The sequence below is a fragment of the Lynx canadensis genome, chromosome X (assembly GCF_007474595.2).
Source record: "Lynx canadensis isolate LIC74 chromosome X, mLynCan4.pri.v2, whole genome shotgun sequence".
NCBI classification, from domain to species: Eukaryota; Metazoa; Chordata; class Mammalia; order Carnivora; family Felidae; genus Lynx; species Lynx canadensis.
Window position 1 is genome coordinate 69083435 of NC_044321.2, and position 24852 is coordinate 69108286.

Sequence of the window (24852 nt, forward strand, 5' to 3'; positions counted from 1 at the left end):
AATTCAATGAAATAAAGCAAATATTTTTCCATTATATATTTACCCTTACATGGTAAATTAGATCAGCCATAAAATAGATTCTTGCCCCTAGTGTGATATGCTTATCCTGAATGAGAAGGAATTAAGACTGAACAAATTTTCAGTGTTCCAATTTAGCAATCTGACTCTTGCTACTCTTTGACAATATTTTGCCTTCTAATAGGCACCAAAATGATGATATACCTGATTATTTAGGTGGAAACTGAGAAAAAATGTGAGACTGTCATAGGAGTGAAGATTAGGAAGGGATGAGCCTTAGGGACTCATAACAATTTCTTAGGAATCATCTCTGCTCAGACATCTGGATAATACTTCCAGAGTTTATTCATTTATTCACTGCACAAACATGTGTTGAGACTACAGAACCTTTTTAATCAATATATTAGTAGATTAAATGAATGAGTGAACTTAGCTCTTCAATATTTATACAATTTTTGTCTCCCAACAGCACAGATAATTGTGGATTGTATATACTTTATATCTATATCATACAAGGTTATCTGTTCTTATGAGAAGTCTTTCAGTCATTGTAAATAACCAAAGCCACTCAAGTCTCATATGAATAAATTGTTCCATCATATTTTAATTCTGTCTTTATTATATGTCATAACTACAATGTGTCAATAATTGTGCATATGAAAATCTATCAATCTACTTTATCATCAATGAAAATATCAACTTACCTGCTGCTGGCGATTATTTGCTCTCACTGATGCCAAGAGTTCTTCATACTCTTTTATTTGAGTTTCTTTGAATGCCAAGTCTTTCTCAAGTCTTATCTTGTCATTTTCCAGTGCCTAGAAGCAAAATTATTTGTTATAATTCAGAACTTGTCAACAATCACATAATACAAAGATTTGTTTATATTTGAAGCCTTAAATAAGCACTTGGTTCATTTGCAGCTGTCTAATAAAACATAATTCTAAAAAATCAAGCAAAATATAGGATACAAATGGATGAAACTTTAAAAATTTGCATTCTAAGAGACATTTGATGAACCCATTCTAAGTTCAATGAAGCAGAACCTTCAAATTATTTTAATGTTTTGCCCCAATCTACAAAGACTTTTTGTTAATCCCAGCAGATGGTGAATTTTCAAATTATAATCTAAATGTGTTCATCAGAACCCAGAAATGAAATAACCCACTCCAGGCTTCATTGTATGCAAGATATTCTAAATATATTTAGATAATGCCACCAAGAATGCCAACTAAAAAGGCTCAAGGTATTCTAAATATATTTAGATAATGGCACCAAAACCACCAACTAAAAAGGTTAAGTTCTTGGAGAAAGATGTTTTCAAGTATTCTAAGAAATTCAAAGTATGCTTTATTATTACAGAAAAAAGGGGAAATTCCCATTCAATGGGTTAGACTATTCTAATTTTGGAAGCTACTTCCTGGCTCTAGGTATCAAATTACCTTTGTGTCAAACTAAATAATAAGTGTATACCCAACTTTTTTCATTTTGACATTGGGGATCTTTTATTTCCTCTCTCAACCCCAAGTAACTGTTTCAAGAATATATGTCTGGATGAGCATAATATTGTTGCATTGTATTGAATTTTGCAAGGTAGATTAAATGACTTCATTTCTACATTAGAAAGGTAAGAACTAGTAAGTCTTTGGGAAAAAAAATTAAAATAAGTGTTACTGTCAAGTCATTTTGAAGATGTCCAAGCTCTTCCCGTATGTTGCTGAAGGTGGACAGCACTAGCCGGAGTGATTTATCAGACATACCCCTCATCTGGAGGAAGAAAACGATTGATGGTTTGTATTTACTAGCATTTACAAATAGGCAATATAAGTAATAGTAGTCTTATTTTTCTATTCCCATAAACAAACTTATTTAAAGTTTTATTTTTTATGTAGCAATATTAGAATAGTGATACAAGGCATTTTGTCAATAACATGCACAAGTAATCCAATCAGCATTCCTGAAGAGATCATAGCTATGTGATTAGAACAAGGGTCTATTATTTTTTCCATGAAGTTTCATCTTTCTCACAAGACAGAAATCTATCAGCAAATTTTTAAATTTGCTTTTATACTTTAAAGATTAGAAAACATGAGGCATTCAAACTTCAAACAATAAAATGCATATCCCTAAGGTGCTTCCAAATGCATGGATTTTTCCTGAAGTGAGAAGAATATAATATTAATTTAGTTTAACCTTGAAATATAGAAACATCTCAATTTTTAAAGAAGATGGAGAAAATCCCTTTCACTAGATTAAACTCACTTATTTTAAAAAAATGGTTTAGGGGCACCTGGGTGGCTCAGTCGGTTAAGAGTCCGACTCTTGGTTTCGGCTCAGGTCATGATCTCACAGTGTGTGAGTTCAAGCCCCGCGTCGGGCTCCGTGCTGACAGCATAGAGCCTGCTTGGGATTCTCTCTCTCTCCCTCCTCTGCCCCTCCCCCACTCACTCTCTCTGTCTCTCTCTCAAAAATAAATAAATAAAACTTAAAAAAAATTAGAAAAATGGTTTAAAAAACAAACAACTTCCATTTTTGGTAAGCTAGAGTAGAAATAATTTTCTTTATTCCTTCTGCTAAGTATAACTAAAACCCCTGGACATTACTGTGTATAAAAAAGAAGACTTGGAAAGGTGGAAAGAAGGAAGTCTGGTTAGGAAGATTTGTACCCAAAAAATAACACAGAAGTGAGTTCCTGGGTTTTTTTTTTTTTTTTTCTTGCTTCTTGTTATCACTGACTGGTGTTGGAGAAACAGCACTGGAAACAGACAACAAAAGTCTTTAGAAAAGCCTGCTTTATCTAGCCAAAGGACCATGAAAAGAGCAGCCTAGCAAGGCAGAGAACTTTTAGATAATATCCAGTTATTCCAGTCAAACACCACAGGAAATAATTTTTAAATTTACTGCCACCTAAACTATCAAATGTCAAGAAGGGAACGTAGACTTTCTCTCTTACTAGGCTCTAAAAAGGTCCATCAACACCGCTTACCAGGTTGGTGTTAGAGAAGGCAAGGTGGAGAGATGGGACCTTCATCCTCGCTGGGAACAAAATGAGACCCTCAGCACTGTGGTTCAGTTGAGAGTATGAAAGGAGCCTAGGCTTTCACTTTATCCAGTATTAATACTGCTCTGCCTCCCTGCTAGGGTGATGTCAGAGATTTCTCAATGAAGAGTAAGGACTTTCATCACTGCCCAACAGAAATGAGGCCGCTCACCTTGCAATGTCAGTGGCGGCCAACTGGGGAACAGTTATGAGGCACTTCTCTACATCCAAACCACAGTGAAATCAGTGGGGGCTTAGTAGAGAACCACAATTTCTACCCTGGCCTAGGAGGAACAAGGAGTTCCTCCCCTGATAAGTGTCAACAGAGGCTGAGTGGGGAACCTGGACATCCACCCACAGCTGATAGTAACAGGCAGTTCTCCCATGTCCTCTGTTGTTTCAGTTTAAAGGAAGCCTACTATGTGGATCTTGAGAAATTTAACAGAAGACCATGGGGGAGGTGAAGGGGAAAAAAAACTTACAGAGAGGGAGGGAGGCAAACCATAAAAGACTCTTAAATACTGAGAACAAGCTGGGGGTTGATGGGGGTAGGGAGAGGGGAAAGTAGGTAATGGGCATTGAGGAGGGCACTTGTGGGATGAGCACTGAGTGTTGTATGGAAACCAATTTGACAATAAATTATATTAAAAATAATAAAAAATAAAGGAAGCCTACTAAAACAGAAGATATGAATAAGATTCAGAGTCATAACATAATATTCAAAATGTCCAGATTTCAATTTAAAAACTCACTAGTCATTCTAAGAACCAGGAAAATTTTAGCTTGATAAGAAAAACAATTAACAGATACCAACATCAAGATAACAGAAATGTTAGACTTGTCTGACAAGGATTTTAAAGCAGTCATTATAAACATACTTTAATAAAAATTTACAAACAGACTTAAAACAAAAATAAAGTCTCAGCAACAAAACAGAAAATCTCAGAAAAGAAATAGAAGGTATAAAGAATAACTAAACAATAATTTTAGAATTATAAAACTCAATAACTAAAAAAATAAACAAAAACCTTAACGGATGGACTAAAAAGCAAAATGGAAACAACAGAGCAAAGAATCAGGTAGAAAAATAAAAACGTACTTAATCACAACATCAGAGAAAAAATAGATTGGAAAATAATTTAACAGAGGCTCAGAGACCTGTGGGAGTATAAGACATATCTTATATACATGTCATAAGAATCCTCAAAGGAAAGAAAAAAGAGGGGGGAGTTGAAAAAGTATTCGAAGAAATAAAGGCTGTAAACTTCTCCAAATTAGCAAAAATAGTAAATATAAGTTCAAGAAGTTGGGCAAATTCCAAATAGGATAAATCCAAAGAAATCCAAAGAAACTTCTTAGAACTAAAGATAAATTTTAAATCTTTAAACCAGCAAGAGAAACTTAACTATTGGTAATAACAACTCAAATGACAGCACATTTTTCATCAGAAATCCTAATGGCCAGAGGGAAATAGCACACCATTTTTGAAGTGCTGAAAGAAAAGAACTGTCACCTACAAATTCTGTATCTAATGAAAATATCCTTTAAGAATTAAGAGGGAATCACAAAATTAGGAGATGAAGAAAACTGAAAAAAATTTGTCACTAACAGACCTACCCTAAAAACTGGCTGAAGGAAGTTCTCTGAAGAGAAAGAAGATGATGATGGAATTTGGAACATCAAAAAGGAAGAAATAACATCTTAAGTAATAATGTGAGTAAACAGAGTAGGTTTGCCTTCTTTTGCATTTTCTAAATTATACTTGGTGGTTGAAGCATAATTATAACACTGTATGATGTGGATCTCAATGCATGATGAGAAAATATTTAAGACAATTATGTTATAAATGTGGAGAGTAAAGAGAGATAAAGGAAGCAAACTTTTCTATAATTCACTGAAACTGACAAATTGTTGACAACAAAAACTAGGATAAATTATGGATACATAATGTAATTCTTAGAGCAACCACTAAAAAGGCTATACTAAAAGATATAATCAAAAGAATCAGAGATAAATAAAAATTAAGTTATAAAACATGTTCAGCTAATCCACAGGAAAGCAAGACAAAGAAAACAGGAAACAAAAAAGCAGAACAAACAGAAAACAAAAAATAAAAATAGGAAATATAGCCCTAACGTTTAAATAATTGCAACGTGGTCTAAATACACCAATCAAAAGACAGAGATTTACAGAGTGTGAAAAAACCTTGACCCAACTACGTGTTTTCTACAAGAAATTAACTTCAAATATAATGAAAATTTAAAAATATATAATGAAAGTAAAAAGTTGGGGAAAAAAGATATACCATGCAAACATTAATCAAAAGAAAACAAGAGTGTTATGTTGATATTAGATAAAAATGACTTCAGAGCAAAGAAAATTACCAGAAATAGAGAGGGACCATTACATAATGATAAAAGGGTCAATTCGCCAAGAATACATGGTAAATCCTAAATGTTTATGCACCAAACAACAGAGGTGCAAAATGTATAGTACTTCAAAAACTGATAGAACTGAAAGAAAAAAGACAAGCTCACAGTTATAACTGAAGATTTCTATATGCCTCTCTCAGCAAATGGTAAGAACTACTTGGCAGAAAATGAGCAAAAATAAATAAGAACTCAACAACCCCGTCAATCAAAGTATCTAACCCTTTCATGTACCCATGGAATATACACCAAGATATACAATATCCTTGACCATAAAACAAAACTTAACCATTTCAAAACAATTAATTTCATATGGAATATATTTTCTGGGCACAGTGGAATCAAACTAAAAATCAATACCAGAAAGAGAACAGGAAAATCTCTCAACATTCTGAAAGTAAATAATATACTTCAAAATAATCCACAAGTCAATGCAGAAGTCTAAAGGTAGCTAAAAAGAACATAAAGCTGACAGAAAATAAAAATATATATCATAATTTGTGGGACACAGCTAAAGCCATGCTGAGAGGCTGTTTATAGCACTAAATGCTTACATTAGAGAACACAAAAGGTCTCAAATCAATAATCTAACTTTCTATATCAAGAAACTAGACAAAGAAGAGAAAAACAAATCAAAAACAAGCAAAAGAAGGAAATATATAGACAGGGGCAAAAATTAGTGGAAGTATAAACAGGAAAACAATAAAGAAGATCAATAAAACTAAAGTCTAGTTTTATGAAAAAAATGATAAAATTGATAAACCTCTAGCAAGACTGACAAAGAAAAAAAAGGAGAAGACACAAAATACTAGTATCAAGAATTAAGTAGGGGATAGTAATACAGACCCTGCAGACATCAAGATAATAAGGGAATACTATGAACAACTATACACTATAAATTTGACAATTTAGACGAAATAGACTACTTCATTGGAAAATACAAGTTACCACAACACACCCAATATGAAATAGATCATTTGAATAGACCTATAACTATTAAGGATTTGAATTTAGAATTTTTTAAACTCCCCAGAAAACAAATCACCAGGCCCACATATTCTTACTGAATGATTCTACTAAATGTTTAAAGAATTAATACAGAGTCTATATAGTCTCTTCTAGAAAGTAGACAATGATGAAACACGCCCCAATTCATTTTATGCAACTAGTATTATCCTGATAGCAAAACCAAAGGGAACACAAGAAAACTATAGACCAATGTTTCTCATGAACTTAGATGCAAAAATCCTCCAAAAGAGTTTTTCAAAGAAATAGGTCTTGAATTCACTTTCAATAGACATCCGACCATCAGAGATAATATCAAGAATGCCTCCAAGATTCAGATTCTGCAGAGCATATGTGTTGTCTATACCACTGTCTCTTTATAATACAGACTGTATGACACATAAATTATTTTATTTTAGTTTCACAAAAATGACATCAGGTCCAATATTTGGATGACCAAAAAAGGTTTAAGAACAAACTTAGAAATTGGCCTCACTTAGACAATGCTAGGTTATCTCTAGAATCCATTCTTGCAAACAGATGTACTCTTTAGCCATATTCTTTTATTTATTTATTTATTTATTTATTTATTTATTTATTTATTTATTTAATTTTATTTATTTATTTATTTATTTTAAATTTATGTGAAATTGGTTTCCATACAAAACCCAGTGCTCATCCCAAAAGGTGCCGTCCTCAATACCCATCACCCACCCTCCCCTCCCTCCCACCCACCATCAGCCCTCACTTTATTCTCAGTTTTTAAGAGTCTCTTATGCTTTGGCTCTCTCCCATTCTAACCTCTTTTTTTTGTTTTTTGTTTTTTCCTTCCCCTCCCCCATGGGTTTCTGTTAAGTTTCTCAGGATCCACATAAGGGTGAAAACATATGGTATCTGTCTTTCTCTATATGGCTTATTTCACTTAGCATCACACTCTCCAGTTCCATCCACGTTGCTACAAAGGGCCATATTTCATTTTTTCTCATTGCCCTGTAGTACTCCATTGTGTATATAAACCACAATTTCTTTATCCATTCATCAGTTGATGGACATTTAGGCTCTTTTCATAATTCGGCTATTGTTGAAAGTGCTGCTATAAACATTGGGGTACAAATGCCTATGCGTCAGCACTCTTGTATCCCTTGGGTAAACTCCTAGCACTGCTACTGCTGGGTCATAGGGTAGGTCTATTTTTAATTTTTTGAGGAACCTCCACACTATTTGCCAGAGTGGCTGCACCAATTTGCATTCCCACCAACAGTGCAAGAGGGTTCCCATTTCTCCACATCCTCTCCAGCATCTATAATCTCCTGATTTGTTCATTTTGGCCACTCTGACTGCCGTGAGGTGATATCTGAGTGTGGTCTTGATTTGTTTTTCCCTGATGAGGAGCGACATTGAGCATCTTTTCATGTGCCTGTTGGCCATCTGGATGTCTTCTTTAGAGAAGTGTCTGTTCATGTTTTCTCCACATTTCTTCACTGGGTTATTTGTTTTTCGGGTGTGGAGTTTGGGGAGCTCTTTATAGGTTTTGGATACTAGCCCTTTGTCCAATATGTCATTTGCAAATATTTTTTTCCCATTCCACTGGTTGCCTTTTAGTTTTGTTGGTTGTTTCCTTTGATGTACAGAAGCTTTTTATCTTCATAAGGTCCCAGTAGTTCATTTTTTCTTTTAATTCCCTTGCCTTTGGGGATGTGTCAAGGAAGATACTGCTACGGCTGAGGTCAGAGAGGTTTTTTCCTGCTTTCTCCTCTAGGGTTTTGATCGTTTCCTGTCTCACATTCAGGTCCTTTATCCATTTTGAGTTTATTTCTGTGAATGGTGTGAGAAAGTGGTCTAGTTTCAACCTTCTGCATGTTGCTGTCCAGTTCTCCCAGCACCATTTGTTAAAGAGACTGTCTTTTTTCCATTGGATGTTCTTTCCTGCTTTGTCAAAGATGAGTTGGCCATATGTTTGTGGGTCTAGGTCTGGGGTTTCTATTCTATTCCATTGGTCTATGTGTCTGTTTTTGTGCCAATACCATGCTGTCTTGATGTTTACAGCTTTGTAGTGGAGGCTAAAGTCTGGGATTGTGATGCCTCCTGTTTTGGTCTTCTTCTTCAAAATTACTTTGGCTATTCAGGCCTTTTGTGGTTCCATATGAATTTTAGGATTGCTTGTTCTAGCTTTGAGAAGAATGCTGGTGCAATTTTGATTGGGACTGTATTGAATGTGTAGATAGCTTTGGGTAGTATTGACATTTTGACAATATTTATTCTTCCAATACATGAGCAGGGAATGGTTTTCCATTTCTTTATATCTTCTTCAATTTCCTTCATAAGCTTTCTATAGTTTTTAGCATACAGATATTTTACATCTTTGGTTAGATTTATTCCTAGGTATTTTATGCTTCTTGGTGCAATTGTGAATGGGATCAGTGTCTTAATTGTCTTTCTGTTGCTTCATTATTAGTGTATAAGAATGCAACTAATTTATGTGCATTGATTTTGTATCCTGCAACTTTGCTAAATTCATGTATCAGTTCTAGCAGACTTTTGGTGGAGTCTATCGGATTTTCCATGTATATCATGTCATCTGCAAAAAGTGAAAGCTTGACTTCATCTTTGCCAATTTTGATGCCTTTGATTTCCTTTTGTTTTCTGATTGCTGATGCTAGAACTTCCAACACTATGTTAAACAACAGCGGTGAGAGTGGACATCCATGTCGTGTTCCTGATCTCAGGGAAAAAGCTCTCAGTTTTTCCCCATTGAGGATGATGTTAGCTGTGGGCTTTTCATAAATGGTTTTTATGATCTTCAAGTATGTTCCTTCTATCCCGACTTTCTCGAAGGTTTTTATTAAGAAAGGTGGCTGAATTTTGTCAAATGCCTTTTCTGAATCGATTGACAGGATCATATGGTTCTTCTCTTTTTTCTTATTAATGTGATGTATTACATTGATTGATTTGCGAATGTTGAACCAGTCCTGCATCCCAGGAATGAATCCCACTTGATCATGGTGAATAATTCTTTTTATATGCTTTTGAATTAGATTTGCTAGTATCTTGTTGAGAATTTTTGCATCCATATTCATCAGGGATATTGGCCTGTAGTTCTCTTTCTTTACTGGGTCTCTGTCTGGTTTAGGAATCAAAGTAATACTGGCTTCATAGAATGAGTCTGGAAGTTTTCCTTCCCTTTCTATTTTTTGGAACATCTTGAGAAGGATAGGTATTATCTCTGCTTTAAACGTCTGGTAGAACTCCTCTGGGAAGCCATCTTGTCCTGGAGTCTTATTTGTTGGGAGATTTTTCATAACTGATTCAATTTCTTCGCTGGTTATGGGTCTGTTCAAGCTTTATATTTCCTCCTGATTGAGTTTTGGAATTGTGTGGGTGTTTAGGAATTTGTCCATTTCTTCCAGGTTGTCCAGTTTGTTGGCATATAATTTTTCATAGTATTCCCTGATAATTGCTTGTGTCTCTGAGGGATTGGTTGTAATAATTCCATTTTCATTCATGATTTTGTCTATTTGGGTCATCTCCCTTTTCTTTTTGAGAAATCTGGCTAGAGGTTTATTAATTTTGTTTATTTTTTTAAAAAAACCCTCTTGGTTTCATTGATGTGCTCTACATTTTTTTAAGATTCTATATTGTTTATTTCTGCTCTGATCGTTATTATTTCTGTTCTTCTGCTGGGCTTAGGTTGTCTTTGCTGTTCTGCTTCTAGTTCCTTTAGGTGTGCTGTTAGATTTTGTATTTGGGATTTTTCTTGTTTCTTGAGGTAGGCCTGGATTGCAATGTATTTTCCTCTCAGGACTGCCTTCACTGCATCCCAAAACATTTGGATTGTTGCATTTTCATTTTCGTTTGTTTCCATATATTTTTAAATTTCTTCTCTAATTGCCTGGTTGACCCACTCATTCGTTAGTAGGGTGTTCTTTAACCTCCATGCTTTTGGAGGTTTTCCAGACTTTTTCCTGTGGTTTATTTCAAGCTTCATCGCATTGTGGTCTCAAAGTATACATGGTATGATCTCAATTCTTGTATACTTATGAAGGGCTGTTTTGTGACCCAGTATGGATCTATCTTGGAGAATGTTCCATGTGCACTCGAGAAGAAAGTATATTATGTTGCTTTGGGATGCAGAGTTCTAAATATGTCTGTCAAGTCCATCTGATCCAATGTATCATTCAGGGCCCTTGTTTCTTTATTGATCATGTGTCTAGATGATCTATCCATTTCCTTAAGTGGAGTGTTAAAGTCCCCTGCAATTACCACAGTCTTATCAATAATGTTGTTCATGTTTGTGAGTAATTGTTTTATATATTTGGCGGCTCCTATATTCGGTGCATAGACATTTATATTTGTTAGCTCTTCCTGATGGATAGACCCTGTGATTTTTATATAATGCCCTTCTTCATCTCTTGTTACAGCCTTTAATTTAAAGTCTAGTTTGTCTGATATAAGTATGTCTACTCCAGCTTTCTTTGACTTCCAGTAGCATGATAGTTCTCCATTCCCTCACTTTCAACCTGAAGGTGTCCTCAGGTCTAAAATGAGTCTCTTGTAGACAGCAAATAGATGGTTCTTGTTTTTTAATACATTCTAATACCCTATGTCTTTTGGTTGGCGCATTTAGTCCATTTATGTTCAGTGTTATTATAGAAAGATATGGGTTTAGAGTCATTGTGATATCTGTATGTTTTATGTTTGTAGCGATGTCTCTGGTACTTTGTCTCACAGGGTCCCCCTTAGGATCTCTTGTAGGGCTGGTTTAGTGGTGACGAATTCCTTCAGTTTTTGTTTGTTTGGGAAGACCTTTATCTCTCCTTCTATTCTAAATGACAGACTTGCTGGAGAAAGGATTCTCGTCTGCATATTTTTTCTGTTCATCACATTGAAGATTTCCTGCCATTCCTTTCTGGCCTGCCAAGTTTCAGTAGACAGATCCGTCAGGCATCTTGTAGGTTTTCCTTTATCTCTAGATAAGCACGTTTATCTCTAGAGCACGTTTAGAGCTCGTTTACAGCACGTTTATCTCTAGCTGCTTTCAGAATTTTCTCTTTATCCTTGTATTTTGCCAGTTTCACTATGATATGTCGTGCAGAAGATCGATTCAAGTTACGTCTGAAGGGAGTTCTCTGTGCCTCTTGGATTTCAATGCCTTTTTCCTTCCCCAGATCCGGGAACTTCTCAGCTATGATTTCTTCAAGTACACCTTCAGCACCTTTCCCTCTCTCTTCCTCCTCTGGAATACCAAATATGCGTAGATCATTTCTCTTTAGTTCATCACTTAGTTCTCTAATTTCCTCTCATACTCCTGGGTTTTTTCATCTTTCTTTTTCTCAGCTTCCTCTTTTTCCATAATTTTATCTTTTAGTTCACCTATTGTCTACTCTGCCTCTTCAATCCGAGCCATGGTTGCCTCCATTTTATTTTGCATTTCATTTATAGCATTTTTTAGCTCCTCCTGACTGTTCCTTAGTCCCTTGATCTCTGTAGCAAGAGATTCTCTGCTGTCCTTTATACTGTTTTCAAGCCCAGCGATTAATTTAATGACTATTTTTCTAAATTCACTTTCTGTTATATTGTTTAAATCATTTTTGATCAGTTTGTTAGCTGTTGTTATTTCCTGGAGATTCTTTTGGGGGGAGTTCTTCCATTTCGTCATTTTGGATAGTCCCTGGAGTGGTTCGGAACTGCAGGGCACTTCCCCTGTGCTGTCTGGAATAACTTGCGTTGGTGGGCGGGGCCACAGTCAGACCTGATGTCTGCCCCAGCCCACCCCTGGGGCCACTGTCAGCCACTGGTGTGTACCTTCTCTTCCCCCCTCTCCTAGGTGCGGTATTCACTGTGCGGTGGCGTGGCCCGTTTGGGCTACTTTCACACTGCCAGGCTTGTGGTGCTGGGGATCTGGCGTATTAGCTGGAGTGGATTGGCAAGGTGCACAGGGTGGGAGGGGCAGGCTCAGCTAGCTTATCCTTTGGTGATCCACTTCAGGAAGGGCCCTGCGGCAATGGGAGGGAGTCAGACCCGCCAATGGAGGGATGGATCTGCAGAAGCACAGCATTGGGTGTTTGCGCTGTGCAAGCAAGTTCCCTGGCAGGAACTGGTTCCCTTTGGGATTTTGGTTGGGGGATGGGTGAGGGAGATGGCTCTGGCAAGCACCCTTGTTCCCCACCAAGCTGAGCTCTGTTGTCCGGGGCTCAACAAATCTCCCTCCCATTATCCTGCTATCCTCCTCCTCTGCGAGCAGAGCTGTTAATTTATAACCTTCCAGATGTTAAGTCCCGCTTGCTGTCAGAACACACTCTGTCCGGCCCCTCCGGTTTTGCAAGCCAGACTCAGGGGCTCTGCTTGGCCGGTGCGCCGCCCCTCCCCCCACCGGCTCCCTCCCGCCAGTCCGTGTAGCATGCACCACCTCTTTGCCCTTCCTACCCTCTTCAGTGGGCCTCCCGTCTGCGCTTGGCTCCAGAGAATCCATTCTGCTAGTCTTCTGGTGGTTTTCTGGGTTATTTAGGCAGGTGTAGGTGGAATCTAAGTGATCAGCAGGACGCGGTGAGCCCAGCGTCCTCCTACACCGCCGTCTTCCCGACCAATCCCTCCAAATGAGAATCTAACCATATTCTTTTAGCATCTATCTTCTTCTGTTTCTCATTTCATTGTAGGGAAGTTTACTACTCCAGTAGTCTCTACCCTTCTGTAAATCAGAAAAAGCAAGGCACTGGCCTTTCTCATCTTACTACAAGGATACGGTGGGGAGGGGAAGAATACAAAATAGAAAAGATGAGGACAAAGACTACAAGTTAGAATCAGGTTTTGCTATAGGAGTCAGGAGAGAATAAGGGCATTACTATTTCTATAATGCTTTCCTGAATGCTAATTATTCAATATAAGTGGTATGCAACCCTTTTTTAATCAAAGTATAATCAACTCTTGTAAAACAGGATTTTTATTTAGAACTTTCTGTTCTTAATTAAGGGAAGCATCCTTGGCTAGTGGTTTGTCACTGTTGATTTCACATCCACTCTTGACCCCATCTTACCTGCAGAATATAGCGAATTTGCTGTTTTGTAAACTCTGACAATCCTCTGGGAATCAATGATTCAATGTCTTCTGACTGTAAGAAAAGAGAGGCTTATACATTGAAAAGATACACATGAGTATTGTAATTGTAGGGTCTGCAGTTCACAGACTTTTGTGCAGCAGAGCATATTTTTAGGAACATCAAAAGATTATTTCAGTTTTGGGCGATAGTTGCTACCAACTTCATTTCTACCATGATAGTTCTTACTTTAAAAAAAAATGATTATAGAGGCACCTGGGTGGCTCAGTCGGTTAAGTATCCAACTTCTGGTTTCAGCTCAGATCATTATTTCACAGTTTGGTGCGTTCAAGCCCTGCACTGGGATCTGTGCTGACAGGGCAGAGCCTGCTTGGGATTCTCTCTCTCTCTCTGTCTCTCTCTCTCTCTCTCACTATCTCTGCCCCTTCCCCACTCATGTTGTTTCTGTCTTTTTCAAAATAAATAAACTTAAACAAATTATTTAAAATTAAAAAAAAATGATTATACTACAGACACTATGGAAAGTACCTTGAATTCTAGGCATTTTAGGGAAAAACTTTATGCAACCAATCAGATGTTTCATTTCTACATTTTTTAAGAGTAATTTAAAAAACAAAAAGATGGCCTCTCAAGTCCCATTAAATACTCTCAGTGTATCTTTCAACAACTGGAAGCTTTGATGAGTGGTAAATATGACATTTTAGAGGTTGATTTTTTAAATAATGAAAATTGAGGATTTACATTGAGCTATGATGACTTCTGAAAAAGTAAATGTTGACACAGCAACATTGAAAAGCTTTAACTGATTTTTTTTTAGTTGAAGCAATGCAAATTTATTATCTAGTAGTTTTGGAGGTGGAATCAATGGGGCAAAATTAATGTGTCAGCAGAACTGCATTCTTTTGGTGGGCTCTAGGGGAGAATCTATTTCATTGCCTTTTTGTTTCTACAGGCTGCCTGAATTCCTTGGCTGGTGGCCTCATCACTCCCATCTCTGCTTCCATTGACAGATCTCCTGACTCTGACCTCCTGCCTCCCTGTTTTAAGGACCATTAGTGTTAACATTGGGCCCACCCACATAATCCAGGATAAGTTCCTCACTTTAAGATTCTTAACTTAGTCACATTTGCAAAGTTTATTTTACCATGTTAAGGTAACATATTCAAAAGTTTCAGGGATTAGGGTGTGGACATCTTTGGGGAGCTATTATTCTGTCTTCCACATAATCTTATTGCCCTTCTTCTGAAGTTCATATCCATATAGTTTCCTTCTGTGAGGTCTAGATCCAAGAGAGGGAGATTCTAATAGAGGAAGGGTCTTCTCTTCTACCTGCTCAAGACCCTCTTTGGATGACTAACCAAGAATCCACTTCCTCAGAAGACATCTTTCCCTCTTCCTCAGGGGGTGATTTTTCTCTATGGCTGCTGCAAGACAAGTTAATTAGAATAGCATCCAGTACCTCTGACTTCAGTACCCTTATCCCAAACCATAGAAAGATGATGTCCTTACAAAAAACAAAAAACAAAAAAACAAAAAACAAAAACAAAAAACAAAAACAGATAGCCAAGGACTGAAGTTAAGACATCACAGCAGATACTTATCTTGCCAAATCCTATGCCCATCCCACCAAGTATCATTGTCTTCTTTTATTTTATTCAAATATAATTAACATACAGTGTTATGTTAGTTTCAGGTGTACAATATAATGATTTAGCAATTCTATAAATTTCTCAGTGCTTATTAAAATAAGTATACTCTTAAGCCCCGTTATTTATTTCAGCCATATCCCCACTGACATCCCCTTTTGTGAGAAGCTTCAACTGATTTTAAGTGAAAATCACTGTAATGAATGCAGTATATCAATACATTGCAAATAAAGAAAAAAAATTGGGGCACCTGGGTGGCTCAGTCGGTTAAGCGTCCAACTTTGGCTCAGGTCATGATCTCATGGTTTGTGAGTTCGAGCCCTGTGACGGGCTCTGTGCTGACAGCTCGCAGCCTGGACCCTGCTTTGGATTCTGTGTCTCCTTCTCTCTCTGCCCCTCCCCCACTTGTGTTCTGTCTCTCTCTATTAAAAAATAAATAAATGTAAGCAAAAAATTTTTTATAAAAAAGAAAAAAAACACAAAAGAGGCCACTGTGCTTTTTTATTACATCGAAATCAGTTCTTTCTCTAGCTGATCACTTATTCCATTTGAAGTAATACTTAACAAAATGTGCATACATAATGGAATTAAAAATTGAAAAAAACTTAAGTTGATTTCTGTTTGGCATGGGTCATAAGGTTCAAAATACATTAAAACTAACTTTGCTACTTAGTTAATGTAGGTCTTAATTTTCTAAAGCAGAGAGTATGTGGTAAATGAAATTTTAAATGTTTTGATAAGCAAAGACAAAGTCATAAACAACAGTTGATGAAATATTTTTCACATTAATAATTATTACCTTTATGATTATTACTTTTATAGCCATTAGAAAAATATAAAAAAAAATAACATTTTAATTTATTTTTGAGAGACACAGAGAGATGGAGTGTGAGCAGGGGAAAGGCAGAGAGAGAGGGAGACACAGAATCTGAAACAGGCTCCAGGATCTGCATGGTCAGCACAGAGCCCAACCTGGGGCTTGAACCCACCAACTGTAAGATCATGACCTGAACTGAAGTCGGATGCTTCCCCAACTGAGCCACCCAGGTGCCCCATAATTACAAACATATAAATGGTTCTATCATTTTAAAGACAAAATGATCATTATATCTTTCACTAATCTGTGTTTCCAGTCTAATAAATGTACCAAACTAAAACAGTATTATTGGTGCAAATATCAGAATCTGCTTTGTTATCACCTATATTTGATTTTCAACTATTTTTGCACTTACCTCATCTGTAGACTCAAAGTCCTCTTTGCTGCAAGAATGAAAATAAAAAGATAGACAACCTTAAGAAAATGTATGTATTGATCATATATAAATGCTAGTGTTTCTAATTCTTTTATCTTATGTTTTAATATATCATAATAACAACAATTCAATTTACAATTCAAATAAGAAATTTTAAGCTAACTAAAATGGCACTTATGAAAAATAAAGATAATTTTCCTGAAACTAGTTAATCTACTAAAAATGAACAATATTGATTAGGGAGAGGAAGAGGCCAACATGGCAGAGAAGTGGGGTGATCCAAACTTCCGGCATCTCTCAAAGAAGTGCTGAAGCCAAAGGACTTTGAACCCCCAAGAGTCTGGGAGGAAAAGAGACTGAGTCTAAAAAGGAGTCACTGGAACATCCTCGACGGGCTATAAGTAGGTGATTGAGAAATGGGGGAGATAAAATGGGCCACGTAAGCACAGAGGGGAGGGATCCCCTTTTGTGGAGAGACAAAGGGAAGAGAAACAGTTGCTGGGGAAACATACGACTGTATCTGGACAAAAGATAACCTCGGGCTGGGACTGAGAGTGATACCATCTCTAACTGCGGGGCTTTCTTGGACTGGGGCCAGCTGACCCATTTGCACACCTGGGGAGGAGGAGAGCCAGCCCTGGTTTCAGTGGTAGGTCAGGGGTGCAGTCCACAGTAGAAGAAACCAGTCCCCTCTTTGGAGTGCTGTGGGAAAGGACAAAGCTTGCCTGCCTCTGCCATCCCGGGGTTCAGCGGGGATGTCAGCAATACAGTCTGCAGCAGGAAAAGGTGGTCCTCCCTGAAGTGCTGCGGCATAGACAAAGCCAGCTGGGAGCACATATCAGGCTGCACAGAGAGGCACTTCCTCAGTTGCAGAGCAGACAGAATGGGACTTTGATCCCAGGCTGCACAGAGAGGCACTTCCTTAGTGCCAGAGCAGACAGAATGGGACTTTGAATCCTAGCCAAGCGCTGGTCAGGGGAGTCAGGGGAGCGAGAAGGCCCGCCCCATCTGCGCCTGCTGCACAGTGAGGACGACTCAAATGGAGTCCACCAAGCCCCATGGAGAAGAGGCTGGGGGATCACCATCCCCCACCCCCCCCCCACCCCTGCACCACCAAGGCGAGACCTCAGGGATCTGTCCGGGGCCCATAGTGGAGGCGGAACCAGCCTACACCAAACCACGCCCCTCCATGCCTGGTCACTGAATATCTGCTGGAGCAGGACAGATGCTGTGAAACCAAAGGGCTCTATCATCCAGACCAGTGCTGCTGCAGACCCTGGATTAATTCTCGGACAATTCTTGTTACTTAGATATATATTCCCTTCTTATCTCTTCCCTCCTCTAGGCTGGTTACTCTGGTTGTTGGTTTGTTTAAGCAGACATATTTAATCCATTCTCTTCATACATGTTCTTCACCACCTTCTCTACTTTCCTTTCTCTCTCTTTGGAATAATCAAGCCATAGTTTCTCTGTCTGGGTAATTTTATCTTTTATTTTTCCCCCACCTCCTTCTTTATTTTCTTTCTTTCTCTCTCTCTGGATAAGGCCATTTAGCCTCTCTGCCCAGTCAATGTTTATTTTCTCTTTGTCCCCACCCCTGTCATTTCTCTATTTGTATATGCTCTTCCATCAGCACTGCCTCCACCCTTTTCTTTACTTGTAGCTGGTGTTTCTGCTTTTTTGCTTTTGGATTAGTTTGTTTTATGTGTGTGTGTGTCTGGTCTGTCTGTTTGTTTTATTTGTCTGTGTGTTTGCCTGTCTTTGTTTCCTGTTGGTTTTTCTGTTTGTTTTCCTTTCCAGGGCTACTTCAAATAACAACTCAAAGCAGATCTTGTGGAGGGTCCAAAACATCACTACAAGTAGAGAAATAAAATGACCAAAGTCGGGACAACACAGAGCAAGTAACACTCCCCAAAAAAACACCTACTGAAGGGCCAGGTCCTGAACAGTGTATGACCCCCCTTTAATATAAGAGTGCTCACAGGTACAGAGCACATAAGAAGCTTTTAAAACTCAAAAGGGACAGAAAAGTAGCCAAAATGATGAAATGGAAGAATTCCATGCAAAAGAAAATCCAGGAAGAACTGAAAGCTAAAGAATTGATTTAAACAGATATAAGCAATATAACTGAATAAGAATTTAGAATAATAGTCATAAGATTAATCACTGGGCTTGAAGAAGGCATAGAAGACAGCAGAGAATCTATTACTGCAGAGATTAAGGAACTAAAAATCAGTCACAATGAATTAATAAATGCTATAAATGAGGAGCAAAATAAAATGGAGGCGGCCACAGCACAAATTGAAGAGGCAGAGGGGAGAATAGGTGAATTAGAAGATAAAATTATGGAAAAAGAGGAAGCTGAGAAAAAGAAAGATTAAAAAATCCAGGATCAAGAGGGGAAAATTAGAGAATTAAGTGATGCAATCAACTGGAACAATATCTGTATCATGGGAATTCCAGAAGAAGAAAAGAGAGAGAAAGGGTCTGAAAATGCACTTGAATGAATCATAGGTGAGAACTTCCCTGATCTGGGGAAGGAAAAAGGCAGTGAAACACAAGAGGCACAGAGAAATCCCTTCAGACATAACTTGATTCAATCTTCTGCATGACATATCATAGTGAAACTGGAAAAATACAAGGATAAAGAGAAAATTCTGAAAGCAGCTAGGGATAAACACGCTCTAACTTACAAAAGTAAACCCATAAGAGTAGTGGCAGATCTATCTACTGAAACTTGGCATGCCACAAAGGAATGGCAGGAAATCTTCAATGTGATGAACAGGAAAAACATGCAGCCGAAAATTCTCTGTCCAGAAGGTCTGTCATTCAGAATAGGAGAGATAAAGGTTTTCCCAAACAAACAAAAACTGAAGGAATTCATCACCACTAAACCAGCCCTACAAGAGATCCTAAGGAGGATTCTGTGAGTGAAATGTTGCAAGGACCACAAAGTACCAGAGACATCACTACAAGCATGAAAGCTACGGACATCACAATGACTAAACCCATATCTTTCAAAAATAACACTGAATGTAAATGGACTAAATGCTCCAATCAAAAGACATAGGGTATCAGTATGGATAAAAAGAAGACCCATCTATTTTCTGTCTACAAGAGACTCATTTTAGACCTGAGGACACCTTCAGATTCAAAATGAAGGGATGGAGAACTATCTATCATGCTACTCAAAGTCATAGGCAAGCTGGAGTAGCCATACTTATATCAGACAAACTAGACTTTAAATTAAAGTCTGTAACAAGAGATGAAGAAGGGCACTAGGTAATAATTACAGGATCTATCCATCAGGAAGAACTAACAGTTATAAATGTCTATGCACCAAATTCGAAGGCACCCAAATATTTAAAACAATTAATCACAAACATAAGCAATCTTATTGATAAGAATGTGGTAATTGCAGGGGACTTTAATACTCCACTTAAAACAATAGACAGATCATCTGGACACAGAATCAGTAAAGAAACAATGGCTTTGAATGATACATTGGACCAGATGGATTTGACAGATATATTTAGAACTCTACATCCCAAAGCAGCAGAATATACTTTCTTCTTGAGTGTACATGGAACATTCTCCAAGATAGATCCATACTGGGTCACAAACGGCCCTCAATAAATATAAAAGAATTGAGATCATACCATGAACACTTTCAGATCACAATGCTATGAAACTTGAAATCAACCACAGGAAAAGGTCTGGAAAACCTCCAAAGGCATGGAGGTTAAAGAACACCCTACTAAAGAACAAATGGGTCAACCAGGCAATTAGAAAAGAAATTCGAAAATGTACGCAAACAAATTAAAATGAAAAGACAACAATCTAAATGCTTTCGGATGCAGCGAAGGCAGTCCTGAGAGGAAAATACATTGCAACCCAAGCCTATCTCAAGAAACAAGAAAAATCCCAAATACAAAATATAACAGCACACCTAAAGGAAAGAAAAGCAGAACAGGAAAGACACCCCAAAGCCAGCAGAAGAGAAATAATAAAGAACATAGCAGAAATAAACAATATAGAATCAAAAACACACTAGAACAGATCAGTGAAACTAAGGGTTGGCTTTTTGAAAAAATAAACAAAATTAATAAACCTCTAGCCAGGTTTCTCAAAAAGAAAAGAGAGAGGACCCAAATAGATAAAATCACAAATGAAAATGGAATTATGACAACCAATTCCTCAGAAATACAGTAATTATCAAGGAATACTATGAAAAATTATATGCTAACAAACTGGACAACCTGGAAGAAATGGACAAATTCCTAAGCACCCACCCACTTCCAAAACTCAAATGGATCATATGGAAATAGAAAATTTGAACAGGTCCATAATTAGTGAAGAAATTGAATCAGTCACCAAAAATCTCTCAACAAATAAGAGTCCTGGCCCAGATGGCTTCACTGGGGAATTCTACCAGACATTTAAAGCAGAGTTAATACCTGTCCTTCTCAAGCTGTTCCAAAAAATAGAAAGGGAAGGAAAAATTACAGACTCATTCTACGAAGCCAGCATTACTTTGATTCCTAAACCAGATAGAGACCCAGCAAAAAAAGAGAACTACAGGCCAATATCCCTGATGAACATGGATGCAAAAATTCTCAACAAGATACTAGCAAAGTGAAGTCAACAGCATATAAAGAGAATTATTCATCATGATCAAGTGGGATTCATTCCTGGGCTGCAGGACTGGTTCAATATTTGGAAATCAATCAATTTGATACATCATATTAATAAAAGAAAATATAAGAACCACATGATCCTGTCAATGGATGCAGAAAAATCATTTGACAAAATACAGCATCATTTCTTGATGAAAACCCTCAAGAAAGTCAGAATAGAAGGAACATACTTAAACATCATAGAAGCCATTTATGAAAGGCCCACAGGTAATATCATCCTCAATGGGGAAAAACTGAGAACTTTCCCCCTGGGATCAGGAACATGACAGGGATGTCCACTCTCTGTGATGTCCGCTATGTGTAACATAGTGTTGTAAGTCCTAGTATCAGCAATCAGACAACTAAATGTAAAAAAAGCATCAACATCAGCAAAGATTAAATCAAACTTTCACTTTTTGCAGAGGACATGATACACTACCTGGAAAACCCGACAGACTCCACCAAAAGTCTAATATAATTGATACATAAATTCAGCAAAGTCACAAGGTACAAAATTAATGTACAGAAATTGTTTGCATTTTTATACACCAATAATGAAGAAACAGAAAGAGAAATAAAGAAACTGATCTCATTCACAATTACACCAAGAACCATAAAATACCTAGGAATAAACCTAACCAAAGATTTAAAGGATCTTTATGTTGAAAACTATAGAATACTTATGAAGGAAAGTGAAGAAGAGACAAAGAAATGGAAAAACATTCCGTGCTCATGGATTGGAATAAATATTGTTAAAATGTCAATACTACCCAAAACAGTCTACATCTTCAATACAATCCCAATAAAAATTACACCAGCATTGTTCTCAAAGCAGATCAAACAACCCTAAAATTTGTATGGAACCACAAAGTGCTCGTGTAGCCAAAGTACTATCAAAGAAGAAAACCAAAGCAGGAGGCATCACAATCCCATAGTTTAGACTCTACTATCAACTGTAATCATCAAGACAACATGGTATTGACACAAAAACAGACACATAAACCAATGGAATAGAAAAGAGAACTCAGATTTGGGCCCACAAAAGTATGGCCAACTAATCTTTGACAAAGCAAGAAAGAGTATCCAAGGGAAAAAAAGACTGTCTCTTTAACAAATGGTGCTGGGACAACTAGACAGCAACATGCAGAAGAATGAAACTAGACTACTTTCTTATACCATTCACAAAAATAAACTCAAAATGGATGAAAGACCTGAATGTGAGACAGGAAACCATCAAAATCCTAGAGCCAAGAGCAGGAAAATATCTCTTTGAGTGCAGCTGCAGCAATTTCTCAATCAACACATCTCCAAAGGCAAGGGAATTAAAAGCAAAAATGAATTATTGGGACCTCATCAAGACAAAAAACTTCGGCACTGAAAAGGAAACAATCAACAAAACTAAAAGGCAACCAACAGAATGGGAAAAGATATTTGCAAATGACATATCAGATAAAGAGCTAGTATCCAAAATCTGTAAAGACCTCACCAAACTCCACACCCGAAAAGCAAATAATCCAGTGAAGAAATGGGCAGAATACATGAATAGACACTTCTCTAAAGAAGACATCCAGATGGCCAACAGGCACATGAAAAGATGCTCAACGTCGCTCCTCATCAGGGAAATACAAATCAAAACCACACTCAGATACCACCTCACAGCAGTCAGAGTGGCTAAAATGAACAAATCAGGAAACTATAGATGCTGGCAAGAATGTGGAGAAATGGGAACCCTCTTGCACTGCTGATGGGAATGCAAACTGGTGCAGCCACTCTGGAAAACAGTGTGGAGGTTCGTCAAAAAATTAAAAATAGAACTACCCTATGACCCAGCAATAGGCTGCTAGGAATTTATCCAAGGGATACAGGAGTGCTGATGCGTAGGGACACTTGTACCCCAATGTTTATAGCAGCACTTTCAACAATAGCCAGATTATGGAAAGAGCTTAAATGTCCATCACCTGATCAATGGATAAAGAGAATGTGCTTTATATATACAATGGAATACTATTTGGCAATGAGAAAGAATGAAATATGGCTATTTGCAGCAACGTGGATGGAGCTGGAATGTATTATGCTAAGTGAAATAAGTCAGGCAGAGGAAGACAGATACCATATGCTTTAACTCATATGTGGATCCTGGGAACCTTAGCAGAAGATCATGGGGGAGGGGAAGGGGAAAAAAAGTTATAGAGAGGGAGGGAGGCAAACCATAAAAGACTCTTAAGGACTGAGAACAAACTGAGGTTTGATGGGGGGTGGGGGAGAGTGGAAAATGGATGTTGGGCATGGAGGAGAGCACTTGGGATGAGCAGTGGGTGTTGTATGAAAAACAATTGACAATAAATTGTATTTAAATAAAAAATGAACAATATCAAAATAACAAGCCAAAAGAATATACAGAATCAGTTACTGCCATGCACTAGCACTAATCTGTTTATGACTAGATGTAGAAGTCCTTGGTGCTTTGTAATAAATCCTGCCTGAGTGAATGAATAACAATAATAGTTGTTCTCTCTCTCCACCCACATTTTCTCTTGTATCATTCACTTTCAGTGCTGAGTCCAACTTCTCTGTATAGAGTCTTCAAGTTATTCCATACCCTTTCATCAAAATCAAAACTTGCAATATAAATTCATTCAATCTACACTACAGTATATATGGCAGTGACAAAACCTTACACATGCCTGGATATTTACATAGAGACAGAGCTTTAAGCAACATGACCAAAATTCTAGTGGGATGATATAACTTCCAACATCAAAATGAGGATTTGAGCACCAGGGTTAGAAGACCCTTTGTGAAGCTATGTTAGGTAGGCAAATACCACAAAAGAATTCTTAGTGATTATACCAGTCGGGCACTTGCTTCTTTGGGGAGTGATGAAAGTGGAAAAGGATACAGTTTCAGTGTCAGTGGCAACAGACAGGTCTTTATTTCTGACTACTTGTTTTATCTGTGCTTCATTGAAGAATTTGGCACAAAATATATGGTGAATGTACTTCTCAAACAAAAACATACTACACATGTTCTGACAACAAGGCAGAATATTTTAAAGGTGCTTGTATATTTTAAAGATGCTTGTATAAAATCAGAGGTATATGAGTGACATATCTTTGATATAAAAGAAAAATATATTAGAGATATGTTAGGACATTATCTCCTACCTTTACCTTCTAAGTAACTGCTTATGGTAATATATTGCTTGCAGAGATAAGAAGGTCTCTTACTGTGCAAAACCTCTTGCATATATTTATAAAAATATATATGCTAATGTGGAGGAAGAAAACTGAAGGTTAAATTTACCCAAGGCATGACTACATATTTGCGATCATCTGTATGTATGTATGTGGCATTTCCTATATTGCCCAAAATAGAAATTGTGGGGAAGCCCTAGTAAAATAAATAAATAAAATATTCTGTACTTTTTAAATGTTTTACTAAAGAAACTGCATGCATATACTGGGAGTTACAACAAGTTAAAAATATGAATCAATACTTTAGTCATATTCCATTACTATTAACTGAAATAATCACAGTTATTAATGGACCTTTATGTTAAAAATTCCACTGCCCAAACCAACCTAGTACACATGTCCCTAATCATTTCTTTCTACAGATAAGAAAACAAAACAGAAATAGAGCAATTAACAATCAACAGGACTTAATACTGCATTTTTTTAAAGTAACCAGAATGGTTTAATGAGACAACCTTCTTTAATTCTGACCCTGCATCC

The 24852-nt window shown here is 37.2% G+C and overlaps 1 protein-coding gene across 1 annotated transcript in view; it reads right to left on the reverse strand.

The window, feature by feature from the left end:
• POF1B (POF1B actin binding protein) overlaps positions 1 to 24852 on the reverse strand; it is a 119319-nt gene that overhangs the window by 10725 nt on the left and 83742 nt on the right. Inside the window, exons 6-9 of the mRNA XM_032592065.1 lie at positions 16422 to 16449; positions 13523 to 13597; positions 1693 to 1785; positions 723 to 836 (exon numbers count right to left, since the gene is read on the reverse strand). Of these exons, the coding sequence (XP_032447956.1) occupies positions 723 to 836; positions 1693 to 1785; positions 13523 to 13597; positions 16422 to 16449 (310 nt within the window). The remainder of the gene's footprint in view (positions 1 to 722; positions 837 to 1692; positions 1786 to 13522; positions 13598 to 16421; positions 16450 to 24852) is intronic.